Source organism: Pygoscelis adeliae, unplaced genomic scaffold (assembly GCF_000699105.1).
Source record: "Pygoscelis adeliae isolate BGI_AS28 unplaced genomic scaffold, ASM69910v1 Scaffold76, whole genome shotgun sequence".
NCBI classification, from domain to species: domain Eukaryota; kingdom Metazoa; phylum Chordata; class Aves; order Sphenisciformes; family Spheniscidae; genus Pygoscelis; species Pygoscelis adeliae.
Genome location: NW_008825111.1, coordinates 1390663 through 1415585, shown reverse-complemented (window position 1 = coordinate 1415585; position 24923 = coordinate 1390663). Strand labels below are relative to the sequence as shown.

Sequence of the window (24923 nt, the reverse complement as noted above, 5' to 3'; positions counted from 1 at the left end):
TTTGAGAGACCATCCTCAGTGACAGCCTGCCACGTTTAAGTTAATGGAAAAGCTCCAACCAATTTCAACAAGACAAGGATCTTATACCCCACATCCTCTCAGTATGAGACACACAAACGAGAGACAGAGTGGGGGTGGGGGCAAAGCTCTTCTGAAGTTGCAAACATCAGGAGCAACGCTTCCTTAAGTAACCTACAGGCCTTAGTCATCTGTGACCAATGCAGGTTTTCCATGGTAAACAGAATTAAACAGAGCCACAAAAGCCCTACCAGCGGAGCAGAATAAAACTTTTAGTCAGGGACATGCAACTGGACCACCACCTTTCCCCATGTCCCCAGTGAGTGAGGGACTGTATCTGGCTTGGCCAGATCTTAGGGGGTGCTTTTTGTTGCTGGGAAACACTGGAGGTAAGCCACATTGCAGTTGTTTGTTTTTTTTTTTTAATACATTTCACAGTAGAAGTTTATCAATCTGGTCATTTGTGCTGCAGCCAATTTCCTCCTCTCTGCCACGCTTCGCGCTAGCCGTCTCCGCAGGGTGCTTCCTCTGGGCTATACACAGAAGGTCACACCACTGCTCCTCAGAACAGTAACACAATCCTTCACATACCCACTTTGCAAGCAAAACTCCCAAGTTTGTAAAGCTATGGGTACTCTGAAAAACACCACAGGGTAATGGAGAGCACAAGCTTCCTGACGACCGAGATGAACATGAGGGATTACTCACACCCATGCACATCCTTGTCATTCAGGATCAACAATTTTGTGGTACTCATTCCAGACTTTCCCTCCTGGTTTCACTACAGTGCCAAAAAATAACTATTTATCTCGCAATGCATTTGACGATTCTGGGTGGTTGCTCAGTATATTGTCTCCACACTTCATTTTCCACTGTATGCTACATTCAAAAGAATTAAATAAAATCTGAAAGAATGCCTGGGACTTTTTTTTACTTAATGCTGTACGTCAGGTGTGGATAGGACAGTGACCCAAAACCTGGCTTTAGAGCTTAAATTTGTAAAAACGCAGGTAGAAATCTATGTCACACTGCTGGAGCACAACATTTTAGTTGCAGTAACTCCCCTCCCCAAACTCTTAAGCATTTATAAATTAGCTAGCAGGTTAAAGGTATGAAGAAAAATACTATTTTTTCCACTTGGAGTGCACATTCTAGCTGAGGGAAGGGAAGCATTTTACATGCACTGAGTTTGCATGTGCAGATGTGTACAAGGTACAGGAGCATTACTAGCTTTGCCCCTGCTTGTTAAATGGCCAACTGAGATTCAAGGAATTGTTCAAGATCACTCACCTCATCTATGACACATTCAGGAATAAGTCTTATTTCTTAGCTCTCCTTACTCAGGAGATCTATTCTGTTTTTCTTTTCATTGTCACAAGTACAGGGCTGGATATAACTGCTACTCTCAAGTTGCCCTGCTCCACTGGTATTGGGCACTTTTGGAGGGAGTCACAGTTCTCAGAATTAATTATTTAACCTTCTAAAGACAGCAGATTTATCCTATGCCTTAGAACTAGGGTCACAGTGTCTGTAATGATCAGTCTGCATTTACTGTTTCATAGCTGCCTTTTAACTAATTCAGCACACCCACTTGCGGCTATGTGGTCATTTAAACCACTTGTTCAATGTTAGATGTGAATCTCTCCTATGGTTCTATTTTAGACTCCCTGAAAATTAAAAGTAACACTTTATAAACAAACTCCAAAGGGGGGGAAATGAGTCTCATCACACCCCAACATATTCTGAGGCCCCCCTTAAATTTCATTTTAAAATAGCTGTCATTTATTTCTTCCCCTCAGCTCACAGAGTAGAGATCTAAAATTACTTCAACTCAGTGTGAAATCCCTGCTGAGAGGTGTAAAATGAGGTGTGTGTACAACCTCATTGCAGGAATATGTCTGTTTTTTTTCCCCTGGATTTCCCAAATAACTTCATCTATAAACAGTTTTGAAAACAAAAAGATCAAAGCCAATAAAAAAGTCTATCTTGAAGAATATGTTGGAGAAACCAAATGACATTCACACTGCCTTGTAGGCATGTGTGTTTATTTCTTGGTTAGATTATATTACCTGTAGCATCTTCCCTAAGAATGCATCATGATACTTTGTAGAATTTCTCTTTTTTTTGCCATTGATAGACGCTGGCAGAACTTCATAATTCTTAATCCTGAATTTATTATTAATAAATAAATCTATTTCTATATGTGCATGGTGCACCTTTTATGAAACTGAATCTCAGTTAACACATAGAAATGAAGAAGGCCATGGCTACCAGGCAGATCACACCAGCGTAGGAGACTTTTGAGCTGAGTATCTATATATTCCAGTAAAAAACATTTGTGACCTAAAGCATCCCTAACTATAATGTTTATAAAGAAATTCTAATACAGCTAATTATATCTGTGTAAAGAGTCACTCCCACACATATGTAAAATTGGACAAGCAGCAATACTCATTTACCCTTTGAATCACTGCTGTCCTAGCTTTTGCAGAAGGCGTTTCATTACATTGTCATCTCTGGATCACTCAAAATCAAATTCACTTGACTGCAAGGTTTTCAAGACAATGAATTATTAACTGCCTTCTGCTATAATTATGTCTTTCTAAACCAAATCTTGAAATGATTAAAACAACATGACATAGAGACTGGCTTGCTTGCTGACTTCATCAAGTGAACAAGCGGGTTTTTTATTTATTCAGGGCTACAACTTCCTGAACATGATAAACTCCTTTATCTTGGTGCTGAGGATACAACGCTAATTTGCAAGTGTCTGCCACAAAGAAGCAACTGAACAATTCAAACTTACTTTACTGTAGTGCTAAGATCTACTTATAACTCATCTTCTTAGGGAGACTCTTTCATTTGTTAATTTAATCCAATTCCTTTACATACCACTCCAAAAAGCTAGAGAGAGAAGTGGACATATGATTGCCTACTCTGGCTTCACATTCAAATACAGTAGAAGCTTAATGATATACAACAGACTCCTGCAAGTCACTCTGATGGTTTTATGACAGATTATGTTTGCCTTCAAGTGTTTAAGAGCTGAATGATGCCTGTTGTGTTTACAATCTGAAGGCCAGTGCCCTCAGCAAACCCATTTATCTGATCTTTCCGTTTTCTAAATGCAGTTCTTGTTATGTTTGTATAGTCAAGGCTGTCACGTATAATCCATTAAAGGAGCGTTGCATGCATTAAAATTTTTTTTTGCATGTCCACAAACATGAACTCAGCACAACTTTGCCTTTAGAATGAAAACAAAATGGAGTTGAGCTAAATACTGCAGCGTAGTGAAGAGCAGATGTGGCCTTTATCTTACTGGGAAGGAATATACAGTCAGTGCTTATACAGCCACTGGTCAAAGCTCCTTTGGCTGCCTAGACCACATCTCAGGTAAATCCACACATGGTAACCACATTTCATGTCAATCACATGTTTCTGTCCCATTCTATTTGGACATTCGCCATCTCTAAGTCAATTCTTCAGCTTGGTCCCACTTTATAAACTGCTGTTCCGCGTAACTTAAGCATGGCTTCACAGGCTGTCAGCAAATTCACAGGCAATCAGAAATTAGACTTGGAAGCAATTTTTCACTTACACCTATTATTTATTCTCTGCTTAGGACTTGAATCATAGAATGGTTTGGGTTGGAAGGGACCTTTAAAGGCCATCTAGTCCAACACCCCTTCAACAAGCAGGGACAAGGTAAAGGTACTTCATTTAAGATGCAGGTGGTTCCTGTTTCAGAGTTCACAACCTTAAGAAAAAGATGTGTGTCTCACCAAGCTCTATTTTGCTACTTTTGTGTTTACCAAAGTTCTTGCAATACTGTAGACCCCCAGTCGTTTGCAACGTCACTACAATTCTGGGCATACTCAGAGCCACCATTTATGTCAAACTGGTGACATACCTTGTCTAGGCTGTTGGCAGAAATCATGCAGGACACATTGTGAAATGCAGACAGAAATTAAGATTTTTTTTTTAGGTGTCTTGAAAAGCAAGATCTTAAAAGGAATTTGAAAGAGTAGTCAAATAGGTTTGTTTTAGTGTGGGAAGACAGAAGTTACTGAATACACACACACACACAGAATTCTACTACTTCTACAAAGCAGCTCTTCACTGGAAAAGTAGCAAACATGAATGAATTTGTATAAAGATGGATTAATAAAAAAAAATTAGAGTCTTTCTGAATAGCTATAGTTATTCTAGTCACATAAATCATAATTGTATTTTGCACTGTATGGAGAACAGACTACATAAATGTATACAAAGCATCTGTCACAAACAGCTCAGAGGAGGTTTTTCTGTATTATCTGTAACTAAGTCTAAGTTTTAATTGAATTTTCCCAAAAATGATTGGATTAAAAAAAATACACCTTTATTTCAATTATATTAAAACCAAAGATTTATGTTTTGAACTTGCTTTTATACTTAGAGAATTCCATGCCCTTCAACTTCCCTAAGGCCTTTTTTCAAGTGTTGTCTACTCCTTTTATCCCAGGAACAATAGAAAATCCTGCCTCAAACTCTGACCAACTCCGTTCACAGTGTGCTGCACTACTGCCAGACTTGCTCTTTCCGTTCTTTCTGCTTACAAAGTCCCTCTTGCTGTAATCCCTGACTGTCTAGTAAACGTTTACTATGCTGACATGAAGCAGGAAAATACTTTCCCCTAATTTCCTACAAACACAGAACTAAAACAAGGACAGATGAAGCAACTTCACTATGGCCACACAGGACGTTAGAGAGAGAGAAAGAGAAATGGATCCTGGATCTCTCGAGTCTCAGCAAGTCTTTTAATCGCAAATCCTAAACAAAGTTTAAGCACAGGAAAAAAGTAAGAAGGTCTGTACAAGATCATTCAATAGACTATTACTGAATTAATTTGAAAAAAGGAGAATAGGAAGTCTTTTACTTGACGTGAACTCTTACCTAGAACATCTCTTTCATGTTCAGGGACGAGAACTTTCCATTTGGATTCCTCTGGGTCACTGAAGTCAATGTTGATTAACCGGTAATTTGGAGAATGGCAGTTTGTCTTGAAAGTGAATACTGTTCCTTCGTTGGTGACATACTCATACTCAGCCTCAAAGTTATCTATCAGCTTCACCCATTGAAGAATTCCTGCAAGATCAAACATATAATGTAAGTTCTTCAGCTCCTGAAACAAAACCTTTTAACACCTGAGAGCAAGGACTTCCTGACAATTGCTGTAGGCTCTTTCTTGAACAACGGCAGTGACCAGAAAAGGTACAGCTATGGAAAGGGCCGAACATGTGCTAAATATTAAGAACTTAAAAAGAATTAATAGGTTGCAGTGGAAAAATGCCAGTTCACGGACATGTTAACATACTGGTTTTGAGGAATTTCTAGCAAAATACATGCAGAATACTGACAGAACTATGTCTAGCGTTTCACCAGCTTTCCTAAGGGACTGCTGGAAAGCTCTGATGTTTTCTATAGAGGTGCTTCTACCACACTGACTGCCGTGGAGCCAACACCACTGAGCACATCAGGTTCTTGCCAACGGAGCTCACAAGCCCCCACTTCTACAGACTTCTTGGAATGGGGAGTCACAGCTGAGTCAAAAGACTCTGCACTAAGCTTTCAAGCTCAATTTTATTTTTAATAGCTTTTTTAAAATTACTATTTAATTCTAAAATAATTTTTTTTTTTTCTTTCTGCAAAAAAAGTTACTTGTTCTTGAAATGGGAAGTTTTCCATCCTCCTTAAAAGCCCGGAACTTCCCACAGAATAGAAATGATGCTATTTGAATAAGTACAATAAACTTCAGTATCAGGAATTTCCCTGTTAATTCAGAAACAACATTTCTGAAGTGTTGTTCTGCAGAAGCCTGTCACCACCAAAGGACAACTACAGACAGTTAGCTAAAATGTTAACTTCTGGGTTTGCGAAGAATGAAATTGCATTTTCCCTATCAACCTTCTAGAATATCACACTCACTAATAGAAGTGCACTTCTCTCAAACATGAATTGCCTCAGTTTACTCACTCTGTACCACAGTCTTAGTATTGACTCAACCTGGAGTTGGGACTGAAAGACTCCACTACTTTTTATTCACATTTTACTGTTTTGCAATAGGTTTAGAGGCTAGTAGAAAGAAAAAGCAGCAAGGCTAGATCAGATATGCAATATGCTTGCTATATCTGCAACCCAACCTATCAACCGAACTTACTATTATAAGTACATTAGCTATGCTGAAAAATCAGAATCCTTATTGAAATGTGAAATTAAAGCTTTTATATCTTAACGTTTGGCACACTCTCTGCCTCCTTCCTAAAACTAAAGGTTGGGTCTTTGCTTTTAAGTATAAACAAATAAACTGTGCATAAATCTGTTCATGAAACTCTATAATGTTTGCATCAATAAAACAGCTCATCAGCTTATTTTATAATATTAAAAGCTGAGCAGAATAATGGAAGTAGATTGTAACTGAGCTGTAATTACTCTAAGTTTAAAAAAAGAAAAGAATAATTGAGGAAGCAGTGAGATGACTAAGGTAATTTTAAACCCATTAAATGTAACAAGAGAGTATAGCCAGGCCTAGTATATTCAGAAAGCTCCTATCTCTTAATTGCCGTTTTGGTTTAAGGAAAACTTCCCTGTCTCTTCATGCAAAGTGACAGATTAGCCAATTAAATTCTACTTTTCATACTACTGTAATACAAACTTTCCAGACAATCCAGCCAACTTAGTATCCTGTCTCTGAGTGAACCAATTGCATTTTAAATCTTGATTTTCACTGAGGTCCAAAGTTTTGTCCTTCTCAAGAGATTTCACGTCAAAGAAAAATCCTGCTAAGTCAATACAGTTGCTCAGAGTTCTATAGAGAAAAACCTGCTTTGATGCCCAGTAAAACAAAGAAATGCCAGCCTACAGTGAACTCTGATATATACCAGTGAAACTGTTTTAAGATCTCAAGTCACATGCACAAGTGTTTTAGTAAATAAAAACTTAACTGCAGTATAACACCATAACAATATTGGAACATTTGTATTTTAGTATCTGACAGAATGAAACCATCCTACTAAAGAAGAACTAGACTTCATAAAACGGAATCCCCAGACTGTTGAAAAAAACCCCACTTTTTTTTAAATGGTAAATGTGCACAATAACTATAGTCTCCATGACTGCAATAGAAGTTGGATTCCGTGAAGAAAAAGGACAATAATGTGACATTAGGGATTTACATCGCTGCCTTGCAACTCATTTATCCACTCCCAAATGAACAGCTAGCAAAACAGCGAGAGGGTTGATATTCTACAGGGATATACTAAGTTGTTATAACAAAATCAAGAGCATTCATCTTGTTAAAGTGGATGTTACATAGTCTTTAGAAGACAAATATTGCAGATGAATTACCTCTAAACCATTGTCTCACTGAAGTGGTTAAATACACCAATATCTAGTCTAAGTTAAAGAGGTGGTAACGAGGCAATTACAAGCAGTTGAAAGAGACCGTTACATCAGGTACATCGCTACTGTACAGAATGGGTGTTGTAGTTTTCCAGTGAGAGGAAGAAACCCTTTACAGTGAGACAGATATCAGACGTAAGAGGATGCATCTTTATGGCTGGGTTGCAGCTGATCCAGTTGTGGCCCGTGACTGAAAGGGATGTTCTAGCATTGCCTTAGATCACCCTGCTTAGCTCTCTCCTTTGGGCTAGGAATAACAACCTGGTAACCAGCACGGCCAGTTCACTGGGCACTAATGTGGCTGAAAACTGATTGGGGGTGGGGGAACCCATTTATCCCCAGGTCACACCAGTGGCAGCACAAGGGAGGAGCAGGCCCATGTAGCTTACTAGCGTGGTACTGCCCCCCTGCCGAGCATTCTAACCTTGCTGCCAAGTTGAGCTAACACCTAATCATAGAATCATAGAATCATTAAGGTTGGAAAAGACCTCCAAGATCATCGAGTCCAACCATCAACCCAACACCACCATGCCTACTAAACCATGTCCCTAAGCGCCGCATCTACACATCTTTTAAATACTTCCAGGGATGGTGACTCAACCACTTCCCTGGGCAGCCTCTTCCAATGTTTAACCACTCTTTCAGTAAAGAAATTTTTCCTCACGTCCAATCTAAACCTCCCCTGGCACAACTTGAGGCCATTTCCTCTCGTCCTTTCGCCAGTTACTTGGGAGAAGAGACCGACACCCACCTCGCTACAACCTCCTTTCAGGTAGTTGTAGAGAGCGATGAGGTCTCCCCTCAGCCTCCTTTTCTCCAGGCTAAACAACCCCAGCTCCCTCAGCCGCTCCTCAGAAGACTTGTTCTCCAGACCCCTCACCAGCCTCGTTGCCCTTCTCTGGACACGCTCCAACATCTCAACGTCCTTCTCGTAGTGAGGGGCCCAAAACTGAACACAGTATTCGAGGTGCGGCCTCACCAGTGCCGAGTACAGGGGCATGATCACTTCCCTACTCCTGCTGGCCACCTAGTTCTGTAACAGACCAGGATGCCATTGGCCTTCTTGGCCGCCTGGGCACGCTGCCGGCTCATGTTCAGCCGGCTGTCGACCAACACACCCAGGTCCTTTTCCGCCAGGCAGCTTTCCAGCCACTAATCATTGCCATAGAGGAGTTTGTCCTTCATCACATTACTCCTAGCCTGCTGCTTCCGTTTTGCTCATCTGCCCCAGTAGTGAGCTGGTTCAATGAGTTAAATGACCTTAAAAAAAAAAAATGGTGCCACAAAATAAAGTTCTCTTTCGCTGCCTGAACCAGCTCACTGCTCGGGCAGAAGAGTGCCACTACGTACAAGGCAGCCAGCATGCACAAGGCAGCCGCAGAGAGAGAGGCTGAAGAGGAGCAACAACATTTTTCATTAGCAATGAGCCATAAGATAAGCTTGACTGCAGCAAAACTGCACCCTCCCATTTCTCCCTCCTCCTCCATCAGCATGTCTCTACCTTCATGCTTGGTTTGGCATTTGCCCGAGTGAATAGTAAAGCTGATTAAATTAGCTAACCTAGAAGAAAACTAATCTCTTTCTATTTTACAGGTTTTTTTCCCGTGAGAGATTAGCAAGTGCAATCACCTAACCACAGGGTCAGATGGGTGAAGATGCTGACTGACTCAACAGGAGGGGATGGTGTTAGGTAATCCCGGAACATAAGGAGACAGATAGGACATCTCTCCTTTCCATGGCAGCAACTGCTTAATCTGGCTCTGCTTGTCTCACAAAACTGCTCCCTTCAGTACCCAAAAAGCCCAGGGGAATGGACAAGGCAGATTTTTATTAAAGACAGCACATTACACCAGGAGAAGAGTTTGCTTGAATGAACACAATTTGAAGTGTAGAGCATACCTTGTCAAAGATTCTGGCTTTCTGTAAGTGTCAGGAATACATCTACAAGTCTGTCTAGATAGAGAGAGAGACATGCATTTCCAATTCAAACTCTGTGCAACTAGATTAAGCACAACTCTTCTTCTTGTTCATGGCTTTCTTTTGTTTATATGTGTGACTACTGAGTACTAGGAAAGGTATCTGCGTGCAGCTTTCACCTGGCCTGAATTTAGGATGGATGATTTTGCAGTAACTGGTTGAACATTCAAAAGCATGGTGAACTATATACTGAGGGCCTCAAGCAGTGCTCACTTCCTTACAGCACGGTTCTCTGTACATGTGGAACACAGCACACTCTTACAGAAGCTTAATGAGTGGGGCTGAGCACTTATCTAAGCATCAGAAGAGGATGTTCCAGTGATTAGAGGTAAGCAAAAAAAGTGGTTTAGCATGCAGTGCAGATATGGGAAAATGTGCTTGATCATAGAGGACCCACATTATAACTTCTGGAAGAATAATAAAGATATCTATACACAATCTAGATGGGACAACACAAAGCCTCCCAAGTAACTTGTTGCAACACTAAGTCACATGCACCAGTTCCCAAGGGAGCCGAGAAAGTCAGTGAAGGTATCGACGAATATACAGCCATAGTCAAAAAAGCAGATGCCTTACTTAAGTGCATATAGCTAAGGAAAGAGAGAGATGAACTATGTGGTTTCACTAAGACAACAGGCATCTGGAAAGGGCTCTGCAGGGGTGGATGACTGACAGTCTTCCCAGGAGCTAGACAAGATGCAGGAAACAGGTTCAAAATAGACCAGAAGTAATGATAAAAGGCCTAAACCATAGTTTTCATATAAAATGACCTATGAAAATACCTTATGCCTTACATTAGAGAAGAGATGAATACACAAGAGCATGATAAAATGTATAAAACAATGAATGATTGGGAGCTATGGTGCCCAGACCTTCTGTCAGAGCAAGGATGCTGGTCCTAGACAAGTCATAGACCACAGCCAGTTCTCCATCATATGACTGAAAACTCATGTGATCAGCACATCCATTCTTACCAAATGGCCTGAGGTACATGCACACATCCCATCATATGACTGGATGGATACTCACTTGCTGGTTACATACCTCACCAAAAGTGAATGTGTGCACGGTGTCATGTGGCGTGCATGTATCTATCCAGTTATCGAAACAGGAGAGGGACTGGAGTGTCAGAAAAAAGGAATGGTCTGTTGACCCCCCCAAACAGTTCATGCAAACCAGTTTCTCCTCACCTCTGAAGCACTCCAGCAAAAAGGGCACCAAGGCCCATGAATGGGAGGTTGGTTATCATGATCTAGAGGCAGGTGAAGGATTCTTGCTTCAGTCTCAAACCCAGAACAAACAGCCTCTCAGTAACAAAAAGAACAGTACATCTCTAAGTTTTGACTTCAAAAAGCCCTCCAAATACAAAGCAAAGGATGGGCACTCAGTTCATTCTTCTTTAAAAGAAAGGAGGGGCGGGGGGAGGCAAAGAACTGGATCTTGATAGAGATTTGCAGGTTTAACCAGCAGGCCTGAGAACGTCTGTCTTTGAGGACAGCCATTGAGAAGTAGCGTTTGTAGTCCAGGCTACCTTATCCTTAACACCAGAGCCACTGAAGACTTCAGTTTAATCCACATAAGCATACAATGAGACAGAGTTATTATACATGGGAAAAGCATGAGGTTGAAGATCTTGACAGTTTACTGTATACTGCTGCTATAACCTAATCCTTTTCTCTGCCAGTCCTTCCACTAAAACACGTTGCTGAAGAGCTATAGATGCTTTTACCTATGTACTTTATACCAGCCAGTTATCCATCATCAAATAATTGCATTACAATAGGAACTGCAGGTGGAGGATTTATAACCTTTATTTAATGGACAATAAAGCCATGCCACACAACAGAAAATCATAATCCTACAGAGCTGGCCCTTCTTCTGCAATGTTTAGGACAAAAGCAACATAGAGTGGACAGACAGAATTTTTAAACAAAAATTTCTGGATCCACTGAAGATCAAAAGGGAAATTATATCAGTAAGCATCACAGAGCAAGCCCTCAATCTTGTACTGGCCTCCAAACATAGCAAAACAGTCACTGGTCTGCCGAGAGCTCTCTGTGTGATGAAGCAGGTTTGTAGCTGAATGATGACAACTACAGGAGAAGGAAAAGCTAATTTGAACAAACTGATTATAACAGCAAGAATGATTACAGAAAGCCTGTTATCAACCTTCTTTCAGATGGAAAGGATAGAGTGGCTGAGAGTCACTGTTCATCAGTTCAAAAAATGTTCTCAATTCTTCCTTCCGTATTTCATGTTTCATGGAAAGGCCAAACAATCCATTTGTGGCAAATAACTTCTCAACTGTGCCAGCTGGAGAGACAGGGCTTAGTGATCAGCTAATGGTAGTTCTTTTATCTAATGTTGTGGAAAAAAGTTTTATTGTCAAGGTAAACACTCTCATTTGGCTTTTTTCATGTACTCTAGCAGCAGAAATTATCAGGTGAAAATATAAGTGTTAACCTCCGTAAATTTATATTCCATTCTAACTTGTCAATTATATTTTTTGTAAGACAGACAGTTCTTCTGGAAACGGGGGAGAACGTTCAGGAAGTGAACCAAGAGGTTTGGCTCGTAACAATGGGACAGGCTTTCTACCCAAAAGAGCCATGCCAAATTTCATTACAGTACATGCATTAAACAGGCAAACTTCTACTCAAGGAAAGATCACAATTTTTCAACTCTTAGATTTTACTCTGAATTGATTTTTCAGGGAGGCACTGGAAGATAAGCACATAATGTGTTTGTCTCTGAATCATAACTGGAATATTAAAAAGGTTTGAAAAAAACCAAACCAACTAAGCCAGCCAGTTGTCTTCAGTCTTAACAACTAAGCCTCCAACTTAGCTACAGGTATGACTTTCTAAATTTAATTAATTTTGATAGCTGTTCATCAGTTATTTGGAATTCAGTTTGCCTTTCATCTTAAAGATAATTTGCTTGATTATTTCAATAAAGAAGATTTTTTTAAACAGACTGAAAATACAAATCAAACTAAAAATGCCTTTAAATCTAATCTGCTCACAGAAAAGCCTTAAAAATAATGTAATTTTAGTTTTGCAGTTCCATATATATATATAGAGAGAGTAACATCCACCTTGAGTATCTACATGCAAAACTGTAACTTTAGAGCATATGGGTTTTACGTATGTTTTACACTAGAATTATAACACATCCACCTCCTAAACTTGAATGATCAATGCATTCAGTACTACCAGCATGGGAGACAGAAGAGAGAGAAACATGCTGGTTTAGTTCAATACTTTGCTACTGACAGATTAATCAACATATGCATCTATACAACAGCACATCCTAGCAGGACATAAGAGGACATAAACTTCACAGAATTAACACTTTCAGTTCCAAAAAACTGGACACTGCCAAAAAGCCTTATAAAAGCAGAAGTCACAGAGGTACATGCATTATTAAGCACTTTCAATTTATTTACTTATTTTCATTTTCTATGTTTTCCCCATTCATTTAAGAGTTAAAGTACACTTTTTACTGAAAATTTTATAAACAGAAATGAGTGTGTCTCTATGTTAGGTCTTAAATCCCGTGAAGATAAAAATCTTATTTTTAGCTAAGTCATCATACTATTTCCTTCTTACCTCACTGTATTTTTAAGGTAAATTTTACAAAGTCTCTGTATCTACTCTGAACTCTGGGGTTTTTTTCATCTTTATTTCTAGAAGGAAATTGATAGTTCAACTTTACAATTTAGGACTCTGTTAGTAGATCATTTTTTCTTTTTCAGTCTCAGGAAAATGGGTTAAAATCATTCATTCCCTCATAATTTCTGCTTTTTATATGTTTCCCACTGAAGAGAAAGCTCTTACTCCCCAAATTTTATTTTCATAAAAGAATCATCAGCATCCTTTATAAATTCCATTTTCCAATATTAACTTACCTACATAGCCTGTATTTAAAATAGCTTAAAATTTATAATGCATGGGTGTACATATATTTATACCTATATATATGTGTACAGACATATATATACATGTCAAGTTTTGAACACCTTTGCTATAGCAGAGAAATATCTTTTGCTCTTGGACTGTCAATCACTAACTGAAAATTTCTTTCCCTTGCTAGTGGTACCTGGCAACCTCTTTCCACCTCTGCAAACCTTAATCACAGGATACATAATGCCTTCCATCACAGGGGAAAAAGAACAACCCAAATCTCACGGTGCAATTTAAACTTTGTCTATTAGTCACATTTCCTTTTAGTATTCTCCCTTTTGTATTTTCTCTTTTCCTTTCTTAAATTTACCCTATACATTGTAACAGGCAATGTCCAACTACTGCATGTCGCATGGCCATAATTCCCTACAATACTTATTGAATGTATTCTCCCTATATTTCTCATCATATCACAAAGCATCCTGTATCTCACACTGATGACTTCTGGATATTTAGATATAACAGAGAATCTGATATTAGGCTGCTGTCATATTTCAGAGTATGTTGAAACTGTGAGTTTGCTTTAGGATAGCTACAGTACACAGCTTTCAAATAGTGGTGTACAGCATCTTCCTGTGTGAAATGAGAGCAGAGAAGAGCAGATCATGGCTATACATTGATGCATTGTGCCCATCCCTCCAGTTTGTCTCAGCGACTCTATCCTGAAAGCACAAATGTACCCAAGAACCTCAGCGCTTAGGAGATTTCTACCAGCTAGTGTAGCTCTAACTGAAATAGTTTTACTTCACCTGCAAACCCTGAGCCACCACACTGATGTTAATCTCTTGCTTCCTACTTCCCCTGTCAGCAGCTGCATCAACTATGCATCTTCACTTGATTTGCACCTTCCAACTGCTGAAGACTTTTCTTCAGAAATACTCTGAAATTATGAGCCAGCTACCCAGTTCTATAGACATTACTCCTTCTGAGACCTCTGACTTTGCTCCGCCAGCAGCTTTCTTAAAAAAGAAGCAAACAAGTACCACCCCACCCAACCAACCCAACTGCAAAACATAAGAGGCTGACAGATCATGCTTGTGTTTAAATAGCTAGCTATTCCTCCCTACGTTTTATTCTTTGTATTTGGTATCTAGAGAAGAACTAGTTAGTCTAACGATTAACTAATTCAGTAACGTACCACACAGTTGGACACAAAAAAGTATTTTTAAGGAAAAGCACAGTGCTGTTTCTGATGTTTCCAATGTCAAAAACTTTTTTTTTTTTAACCTCAGAATTTCTGCACTTGTTACTGTGGATGCCAAAGAGAGTTGAATTTCTTTTTTAAAATAATATGAAAAGTATTATCCGTCCTATAAAATTTCACATCATTTGTCACCAAGAGACCCATGAGGACAGGAACCACAAGATGTTTAGGATGGCAACAGTTTATGTAGTCACCATGCTTTTCTGGTGTCCCAGAATACTAACAAAAACAAAGAAGGGGGTAGTGGTGAATATGCTGACTGACAGAAGTTTATAACCTGCAAAAGTAAAAATTATGTTGACAGGCAGATGAAGGTTAATCTTTTATTTTTCACTACTGCTACTCATACCAGTCATCAGCTTAATTGCACAAGGTTGCATGGTTCAGCACACAGTCACCATATAAAAAGTATCTTGAGTTTTCATGCAGAAGCACATTTTCATTGATGAATACTGGCTCAACTAAAGCAAGTCAGATCTGTCAAACTTTTAAGAGACTTCCCAAATCCCTGAAAATCCACGCACTCAAAGGCTTCCAAATTTCAAGCATCCTCTACGAGAGATTTTGAAAACTGGGCATTTACTCTGGAGTTTGTCACAGTACTAATCCACAATAGTATTTACATTCAACAGAAGACAGATAATCTCATGGTACACAGTGTGCTTCAAATTGGAAGAGACTGTTTCAAGGCCCCAGTGGTATGTTCATAACGTATCCTGGGAAATGAATGGCAGAGCACAGCCCTTCACTCAGACATCTACTTCCACATCAGAATCTAATTTCTTTTTCAATCACGCAATACTCAGCTTGCTCTCAAGGTCTCGCTCTGAGCCAGGCAGCTACGCAAAAGAACTCAGGGTTTTTTTGCCTCTTTCTTCTTCACAGCCACAAATACTAAGTGTCTCACTCTGGAGGCTCCAAAGGCAAGAGACATTTTCAAACAATGTGGACTCTCTTTGAAAGTAGGATCTCTTAATCTCTTGGGACCTGACTTCACTTATGAACATCTGAGGGAGGGAATACTGGAGAGGAGATATTAAGATGTCCCTGAAAGGAATGCAAATTTGATGTGTTTGTACTGAGATGGCTCCCAGTACCACTTATCCTGCAGACGATGGACGATGGCTACTCAATGATCATAGAAAGTTAGTGTATTTGCAATTTAATAAATAAATAAATGGAAGGAGGCAATATTTATCCATTGGAGTTAAAAAGTTCAGACATGTCAAGATATATCAAAGATTAGCCCAGAAGTAAGAAATCAAGCACTTTTAAGAGCAGAGGTTTCTCCATCAGTTTCAAGGCTTCTATTTTACTTCCATTTGGATGATCACTCAAAAGATATACTTTGTTTTGAGAAAGTTATAGCTTATGTCTTCATGCAGCAGAACACAGCAACAGAAAAAGAGGAACCAAAGGTGATCTCTCTCACACCACACTTTCTCTAATATACACAAAGAAAAGCACAAATACATAATATAAAAAATAACTTCATTGTGAATACTATTTATAAATGTAACGTCCAGTCAGACACTAGCAGCATGAAGACCACCTTGCTCAAATTAATAGCAAGCTATTTAATTTTATGGCTAATGATTTGCCTCCAATTAAAAAAAAAATGACATTGAAAGCAAAACTCTTTGGAATTGCTATTTAAGGGGTATGAAACTGTTTTCTTAAAGTAAACACTCTATTGCTGAGGCTTTCACATATTTTCCAAGACTTAACTGATTTTTTTTCTCCCTATTTGTTAGGGAACTAGGATATAATGGCCTTGTTTCAATATCGATTTTTGAAGTTTTTTTTTTTTTAAAGTTACTTCAATCAAGAAAAGTCTTTCAAAAAAAGAAGAGTAGAGTATTCTCCCTCACACCACATTCCACTTTCTAGCTGATGTCTACTGTCTCCTCACTATCCTTTTTCTCTTGTTCATTTTCATTACAAAAGGTTTTGATCCCCTTTTTAGGCTACGCAGCACATACTGACGCATCCCTTTGATGTTACTGTATATAGCACTGTTCATTGGTTGGTTTTTTTTGTTTGTTTGTTTTTAAAGAGAGTCTTATAAATTGCAAGACTAAACTAAAACACAGAAGGCCAGATAAACCTATTTTCAACAGGAAGTGGACAAACATCACCTTTGTTTTTCTACCTGCCCTCAAGCCACATACATGCTTTCTTCAGTGTGGGGAAAAAAAGAACAGCCTTCTAAACAAAGGAACAAAATAAAAATTCTTATGGCTCATAACCCTGCTCTTAAATTCCTTCTTGCAACCTGTCTCTGCCAGTCTAGTGCAAAGCAGTTCCAGCTGACAATGACTAAGCAACCAGCAAGCTGTGAACTTCAGTTTTTGCTCAATTTTTATTGCATCTTTCCAAGCCAGTGGTTCTCAAATATTTTACACTAGCTCCTCTTCCCACATAGGTGTCCTCCCACCACCTCCCACTGTTCCCACCAGACACAAACTGCTGATCTCCAAGCAGCCCAGTACCCAAGCATAAGAGCCCCTACCACTGTCCTATCTCCCCAAACTCATTGTACCTCCAACTTCTACAAACCTGTGTTTAGCTTCTAGCCAGCGCAATCCCTTCCAATCCAACAACCCAGGCTGTGCTTTCCAACTAGCCATCCCTCTCAACTTTTTGCATTCCAGAAGTCACAGCAGCCTTTCACAGTTTCTATGTGCCCAGAGGTTATAACAAGAGCTACCTCTTCTGCTCCCCATGCTGCCTTATATCCCCCTCCATTTTTCCTCTGTTCTCATGCTTCAGCTCCCACAAGAAGAGGAAAGCGGGGCTCTGCCCAGAGCTCTGAGTCACTGACTCATAAATCAGCTCTATGGTGCTCACAGGAAGAGGGTCCTGATTTTTTTTATTAGGCTTCCTAGCTGCTACCATAATACAAAATAAAGAAAAAGGTCAATATTAAGATCAACTTCAATCAGCCATGTCATGTTTGTTTAAGTTCATAGCCAAGACTGATTAAAGAGCTTTCATTTATTTCTTGTTGCACGCCAACAGATTTGTGCTAAATCCCCTCTTCTCTGCACCAAACCACACATTCAAAAGAATAAATAGTCAAAGCTGACAACCTAATCGAAAAGAAACAATCTCATCTCTCAAGAAAAGGGAAAAACAAAATTATTACCAGGCACAGAAACAGTGAGAGACATGCTACAGAAAAAGCACTGATTTTTTGTTTGGTTTTGGGGGAGGTTTTTTTGTAAGGTTTACAACAAGGTTTGCTAATATATAATTGCTTGATTACTGTGTATCCAGCTGTTTGGCTAATATGAGGCATTTTCAGGTATACCAAGAACAACAGTTAAGCAAAGTGATTAACGAGGGAAGTTTTCTTGTTTGACAGGTTCAACACACAAGCAAATGTGAGTGCTGTTTGTATTCTGGAAGACAAGTTTGATAAAACAGCCACTAAAAAAATTGTGCCTTACAATGCTCAGCTACTGGGAAAACGCGTATTTGTGGTTTTTTAAAGAAAAAACATTTTAGCATTAGATCACTTCATTCACTTAGATCACTTTGAAATGTTTGTTATAAAAGTCAAGGCTTGAAAATCCTACTTGTAGTTTGGCAAGACAAGTAGGGAAATCTGGAGTCTTGAATGAGGGATAACCTTCTGGGCATGAACCCACAGTACTGTCCTTCCTGACACAATGTACAGCTGTTACACCTCTGCTACTGAAATTTCATAAACCAAAATTGACAGCTGGCTCAGTGGCTGACAAAGAGTGGTGAAATCCTGACAAGAATACCATCATTTTAATTTTCCCTAATCTTTCTAAACCCCACCCCATAAGCAACAAAAGGGGCAAACATGAAGGGGAAAAGCCCCCGTATCCACAGCTACTTGAAGCAGAGTATAGCAAGGGAGTTCCCCCAAAAGCTTGAAGAACAGCCTAGCTGTCTTCTCCCAGTGGTGTCTTCTCCAAGTACTGTCTTGCCACAATATTGTGAATTATGACCACAGGTATCTAGTCTTGAGGAATGGAGTATTTGCAAGACAGTTTGATATAAGATAATAAAACTTTTTTAAAAAGTGTATTTGGTTAAGTTAGTTGTAAACATAAAATTCCAATTGGTAAACCTGGTCATTTCTAACACAAAGAGTTTTGTGGTAAAAGCTAAGCCGCAAACTGGGTTAACCTGGTGGGATTCACAAGACGCATGCAGTAGTAGCAGAGTAGGGGAAACAATATCCCCCAAACCTCTTTTCAGACTAATTTAAAATTCTCATAAAAAATAGCTATGTATTTGTCATAACTTACTTATCACAGTGATTTTCTATTCTAAAAAGGAGCATTCTTGGCGCAAATAGCTCACAGTAGCCCACTTAAAAACCTAGCAAACAACCTGAATATTTGAACAGGAAAATGACTCAGTCTGTATACAGTATAAAGATTGTGAAGGGGGGGGAAGGGAAGCATGAAAACATTTTAGCTAACCTGGGAAGTAGAAAAGATGCTCAGATGCTCCCTGTAATGTTTGTGGAAAGAAACAGAAACACTGCTGTGTAGATTATCTTCCAGGGAAAACAAACTGATAAGGATTATTACGGAAGATTGCACTGCAAATTCCATTAACCTATGGCTGTTGACAAAATATCATGAGTAATCACATAGAGTAAAGGGGGAAGGGCTATCTGACACAGTTTAAGTTTCAAGTGTAGAAATAAGCAAGTTAAATTTCTTAAACATTTAGAAATAGTCTATTCCCATTTATTAGATGTGATCTCCACTCAGAGTCAAGATCAGCTCCTGCTCAACACAGGGCAAGTTAACTTCCACTGGTCCACAGCCACTGAAACATATCAAGAATCAACAAATGCACAAGATACAACTACAAGTACAGCAGAACTAATAAAATGTCATGCTCGCACAGAGTCTTTAACGATATCATTGTCTCCTCACTTGTAATTTAAAGGGAATACATGCAAAGAGAAGCCACAACTCATGCTGTGCAGGAAGTTAATGAAATGCATTAATTCAAGATTACTAAAGCAATAATAAAGTGGCAAATATTGGGCAAACCATGTTTCATAAAAAGATAACGTGAGAAAGTTAAGCCAGGGGTTCCCTCTAAAAAGCAATTTACTTTGGATTGGTTGACACCTAGAATACTGTACTGAAATGCACAGAAGTGACAGAGGTCCCAACAGATGATTTCCACAAGGAACATGTTTTCCTCAAGTACTTAAAATGTCACTTTTTAGATTCTGATTTGATTAAAATATATATAATATCTGCTAAGAAGCTCAGCTGAAGGCAAAGTATGCAGGGAATACAGAGTCTTATCCCAAGAGACAACATCCACAGTCAGAGTAAAGACATAGTATGTGTTCTCCACGCTATGCCATTACAGGAAAAACAGCACCTCCTTGCATATTTCATGATACCTCAGGGAGGTAGCTACCTATTGAACATGGAGTGCCTATCCCATGTAGTTTCACCCTTGTCCCTCTCACCTCAACACTGCCTATTTCCTAATTTCAGTAGCTCAGTAGGCAGGTTATCACGCATCCTTTTCTGTGGTCCCTGTCTCTGTTTGAATTTTATAGAATGGAAATGTAGCTCAGGACTGCAGGTTCCATGGGGTAGCAAAGAATCTGAAAGATAAATATTGAAATATTTCAGTGTTGTAATGTCCAGATCATGTTACAGATCTATCCAATATGGGACGAAACATGGAAATATACATTATCTTCCTTCTTTGTAAGGCCCAGTATAGTAATCCTTCTTCACTAACAAGATGACTGAAGATGACTTCCATTCTTGCAAATGGAAGCATCAGATTCTGTGAAAAAATGAAAATTATTTAAAACAACAGAGGTAACTAGAGGTAAGCGAGCTAAAACCCAAGTCAGGCACCTCAAAACAACAAGGCATTTTGATTTAGCATCACTGCCTGCCAGAAAACAAGGCCAGTGCGGTAAAGAAAAGATTAAAGGAGCCACAAAAAACCCCCAGCACCATCTGGGATGAGGTACAGAAGAACACCTACAATATTATTATTCTACTTTGGAAAGTAAGGCATTGTTCCTACTACTTATAGATTGTTAGTAAAAAGGGCTGAACTTTTTATTTCATTCTGTTCTAGTTCTTGCTGATTCTTGTGGGACAATCTGAATCTTCCCTTTCAGCCTCTAAGATGGAAAAGCTGCAGATTTACTTATTTATTTCTATTGTCTAGATATCCAATAAAAACAGGATAGGTATGTAATTGAGCATAAATATGGAAAAAGTTCACAATTTAGGGAGGCAAAAAAGGTTTTACAGCTTTGTTTTTTCCACTTGGATATGCTTATCCGGTTGCATTAATCTTTTCAAAACAGCCAGAAACTAATGAATTTAATTTGAAATTAAAAAGGAAATCTTTTTCTTGCCATAAAAACATGTTACATGTAAATAAAAGTAAAAAGGGAAGACTATGCCTTCCTTCCATCTGCTGGGGGAAGACATATCTGAACTCCTATAAGCCTATTATGGGCTATATTGTGTTGCTCAATAATTCCCACAGTAGCTGACTCATCCCTGAATTCACAGTCATCTTCCGAGTTCTGTCAGGCAGATATTTGATAAGTGTTTTTCATTTCCACGCCTGAAACATACGGTTTCATTTTGCATTCCTGTTTCTTCTTTCTTTTTCCAAGATGGATTCCCCGCCCTGCTTCTCCACTCTATCCTGCAAATTTAAGCTAAATAATTCAACTGGATACTGTGTTGTTTGAGGGAAAATGATTTTTTTTTCGGTCTTTCAGACCAACAAAATAAAACCTTACTCTGAGCAAGCAGGTCTCTTAACATATAGGTAAAAAAAATTTTCAGAAAAATTGTACCACGTTTCTAATTAGACTAAGTTAGAAACAAATCCCACAAATGAGCTAACCAACCTTAATTCTAACAACCCTCCCTAAGTACAGTATATTTACTCTACTGCAATGAGAAACTGCAATGTAGCTCTCTAAACTACGACTTTACAACATAAATAAATTCAGAACTATGGGAAATTAGTTGATACCAGACTTGAAATATTCCACAAGAGTATAACCCCCTCCTATATGCCCATCTGTGTGCTGAATTAGACTAGTTCACCTAAAACAAACCCCCAAAGATGAATATAATAATGAAAAACTATATCATGATCTCTATACATGACAGAGAAGACTTAAAGTTGTATATGCTCATATGAGATCTGTCACCTCCCAACCTCTTATATCCAGTGTAATATTGCCAGATATATAATTATCCAGTGTAATATTGCCAGATTGCATGGAATTTTCCAATTTTTTTTTTTCTTAAGGCCTCCTTAAAATGAGAAAAATTATAAAAGCAATTACTATTTCTAAATAAGCTGTACAGCACACCATCAAAGGGATCCAAACTATGAATCATTTCATGGAAACACCAATGTCTTTCACTTAATAGAAGGGCCTCAACCTAGAAACCAGAACATTACTATTCAGTACAAGAAGAGCCAGCAACATGTAACATGCCTGTAAAATGTCTGGGATAGGAACAGTTTATTACCCTGATCCCTTTGTAGTTAAGAGAAGCCCCTACCTTTTGTTTTGCCCCATCTGGACAAGAGAAGTCGAATCTGCCTATTCATCCTTGCTGCTACAGCCAGGATGCTGCTGTAGAGCGACATACTCAGTGCATTGAGCATGTGAGCTTCTACAGTGGTAGTGTAACTTTAGTCCTTAAGTACACGCACATGCACTTATTATTTTGTCCCGCTGCTCAAACAGTGTTTAAGTTCTGATGCATCTCAAAGAAATTGAACAGGATAAAGGAGACTCCTATAACCAGAGCATTTTGCTTCTGTCAGATTTTAAAGGACAGGTCCAAACACAGGAAGTGTCGTAGGGAACAGGGGTGGCAGGGGTCTATTACAGAAGAAGGGACAATAAAAAAAAGAGGGGGAGGGGAAGACAACCTAAGTACAGAATTACTACAAGACCATTTATAATACCAGAAACCAGTCGTGCCCCTTCAATTTTGAGGTGCATTCCATTTATTAGGTCCTTTCCCTTAATTACCAGATCTGTTATTTTTTCTTTCCTCATTACAGAATCATATTTGACAGAAGCTTTCTCTGGTCAATCATCTTCAACAAAACAGTAACCAGTTTGGTGAATGTCACTGTAACATGGTATTAAAAAAATAAACAAAAATACAATGGTCATCATCTCAGCTTTCAGTTGCAAGTTCAGACTATTTGTACATGTCTTTCCTCGGCGAGCATCTCCAGGATGTAAAGGCATTTTGACTGCAATAATCAAAGCCTCTCCTCTTTCTAATCTAGTATTATTTCATCCCTTCTTTAAGGTCACTAAATTGGAGTTTCACTGTCAAAGCACTCTGTCCTTAAAACATACAAGAAGCATCTATATAAGATGTGTTATCTGCTAGATCCCAGGCTACCTATAATATCCTAACATTTTCTCTAATTTTTCAATTTCCTTCATTCCCTATTTGCCAGTCAGTACAATTTCTGAAATAACTAACACTCACTTGAATAGTCTTGCGACTAGTTCTCTTTTGAGATCCTCTTTCACAGACACCTGCATCTTAATCAGATCATTTTCTTCCTCGCCTCAGCTTTGTACTTTTTTCAAATGCCACAGGAGGAATGTTCCTGTTTTAATTTTTGAAAGTGGCTTTCAGTTTTGTGGTCTTTCCCTTTTCTAACCCTCCCTTTAATTTTAGAGGAGCATGTGAGCCAACAGCCATGGGCACGCTTTGCAATCAGCAGAGGTCCAGACCTGTCCAGAGAGCTACTTGTATTCCGCATGGACTGAACCATCCTGAGGACTCATTTCACACAGACTCTTTCCACATAATAGCTGCAGGGGGAGCACAGGAACGCAGGAGCCTCAGCTAATGGTCTAAACAAGTAAATTCAGTCCATCATCTCCTCTAACACAGTGATTCTCACTTTACCTCCAACACAGAATTTGGCAGTGACCAAATTCCTGCAGTACAGCATAACGTAAGAAAATTCATTAACGATCTCATCCATGCTTTGGATCTCACAGCAGTCAATGATGCAACTAGCTGTTAGATGAGCTTAATGAACATGCGACACAGAGCAAGTTAGCCTTGTTATTACATACCCAACCTACATCTCAGTTAATAGCCCGTTCAACTAAATGGGCATACGAATTTAAAACCAAACAAAACTACCCTATTTGTGCACCCTATACGTCCTTTAAATCATACACCACCACCTCAGCTAATACTTCTTTACTATGATATTTCAGTGCATTTTCCCAGTTATAGCGCTTAGACTTTCTTCAACTCTGAGCACACACTTGTCTAACACACTATGAATTGATCTACGACTTACAGTTGTCACCTCTGAGAAAAGTCAGAATAGAAAACAGGTTAAGGAGTTCTCTAGAAACCTAGCTGTGTTTATTACTGCTCCTTCTAATCCACGGATCGGTTCTGAAACTGCATTCTCGGGTCACCACAATCCTTGCTTAACAAGGTAACAATCTGAGTAAACGAAGGTACAGGAAGGGCGCCTCTTAAAAGACTGCAAAGCATAATCAGAATCTTGTATGCAATGAAGAGACACTTAAGCCTCTGAGTACTAGAACTAATGGAGCCTGGTGTACAAATGTGTATAAAGTTGGTTGACATTTTAACTCAATTTACATTAAGATTCAGCATAAGCAGGGTGTCATCTTATTATTCATCAGAGAATTCAGAGAAGAGAGCTGTTATGAATGTCACAACTGAAGGACAAATTTCCATTGACTTTCATGTCTCAGGTAATCCACAGGGGAGAGAACCTTGACTGAAAGTGTCTTAAGTCTAACAAAGCAAAAATTTCTTCTGAAGCCGCCGCCACGCCTCAGGCATCCATAATACTGCTCATCTGAGTGAATCTTCAAGGTATAACATGATCAAGCTTATGCCGCAGCCCGCCCTTAACAAGTTCTCGCCTCTCCCTGGCCACTTGACCTCCCATGCGTTCTTGTGAGGGTTGCACCACTGGGACTCCTACTTCGCCATCACAATTGATTGAATTTGGGAGCTAGTGGTTCAAAAAGCGAAGTGGGATTAAGCATCTCTTATTTCCATAAAAAACAGGCTGCAAATAAGGAACAGAAGACATCCATCCATCCCTCCCTCCCTCCCTCCCCATTAGAGAAACTAATGATTCAGCAGCTCTTCTAATTTATCTCATCCCATGCTACCGCTGTACTGTTATCCACCTGACTAAACAGGGCAGAAGTATCCTTGCGGGCTGACCAACCTAGTAAGCAGAGCTTTAAACTAGAAATGACAGAGGAG

General features: G+C 39.1%; 1 protein-coding gene across 1 annotated transcript in view; it reads right to left on the bottom strand.

Moving 5' to 3' along the window:
- PREP (prolyl endopeptidase) overlaps positions 1-24923 on the bottom strand; it is a 299065-nt gene that overhangs the window by 52182 nt on the left and 221960 nt on the right. Inside the window, exon 8 of the mRNA XM_009327938.1 lies at positions 4951-5142. Coding sequence (XP_009326213.1) covers positions 4951-5142 — 192 coding nt within the window. The remainder of the gene's footprint in view (positions 1-4950; positions 5143-24923) is intronic.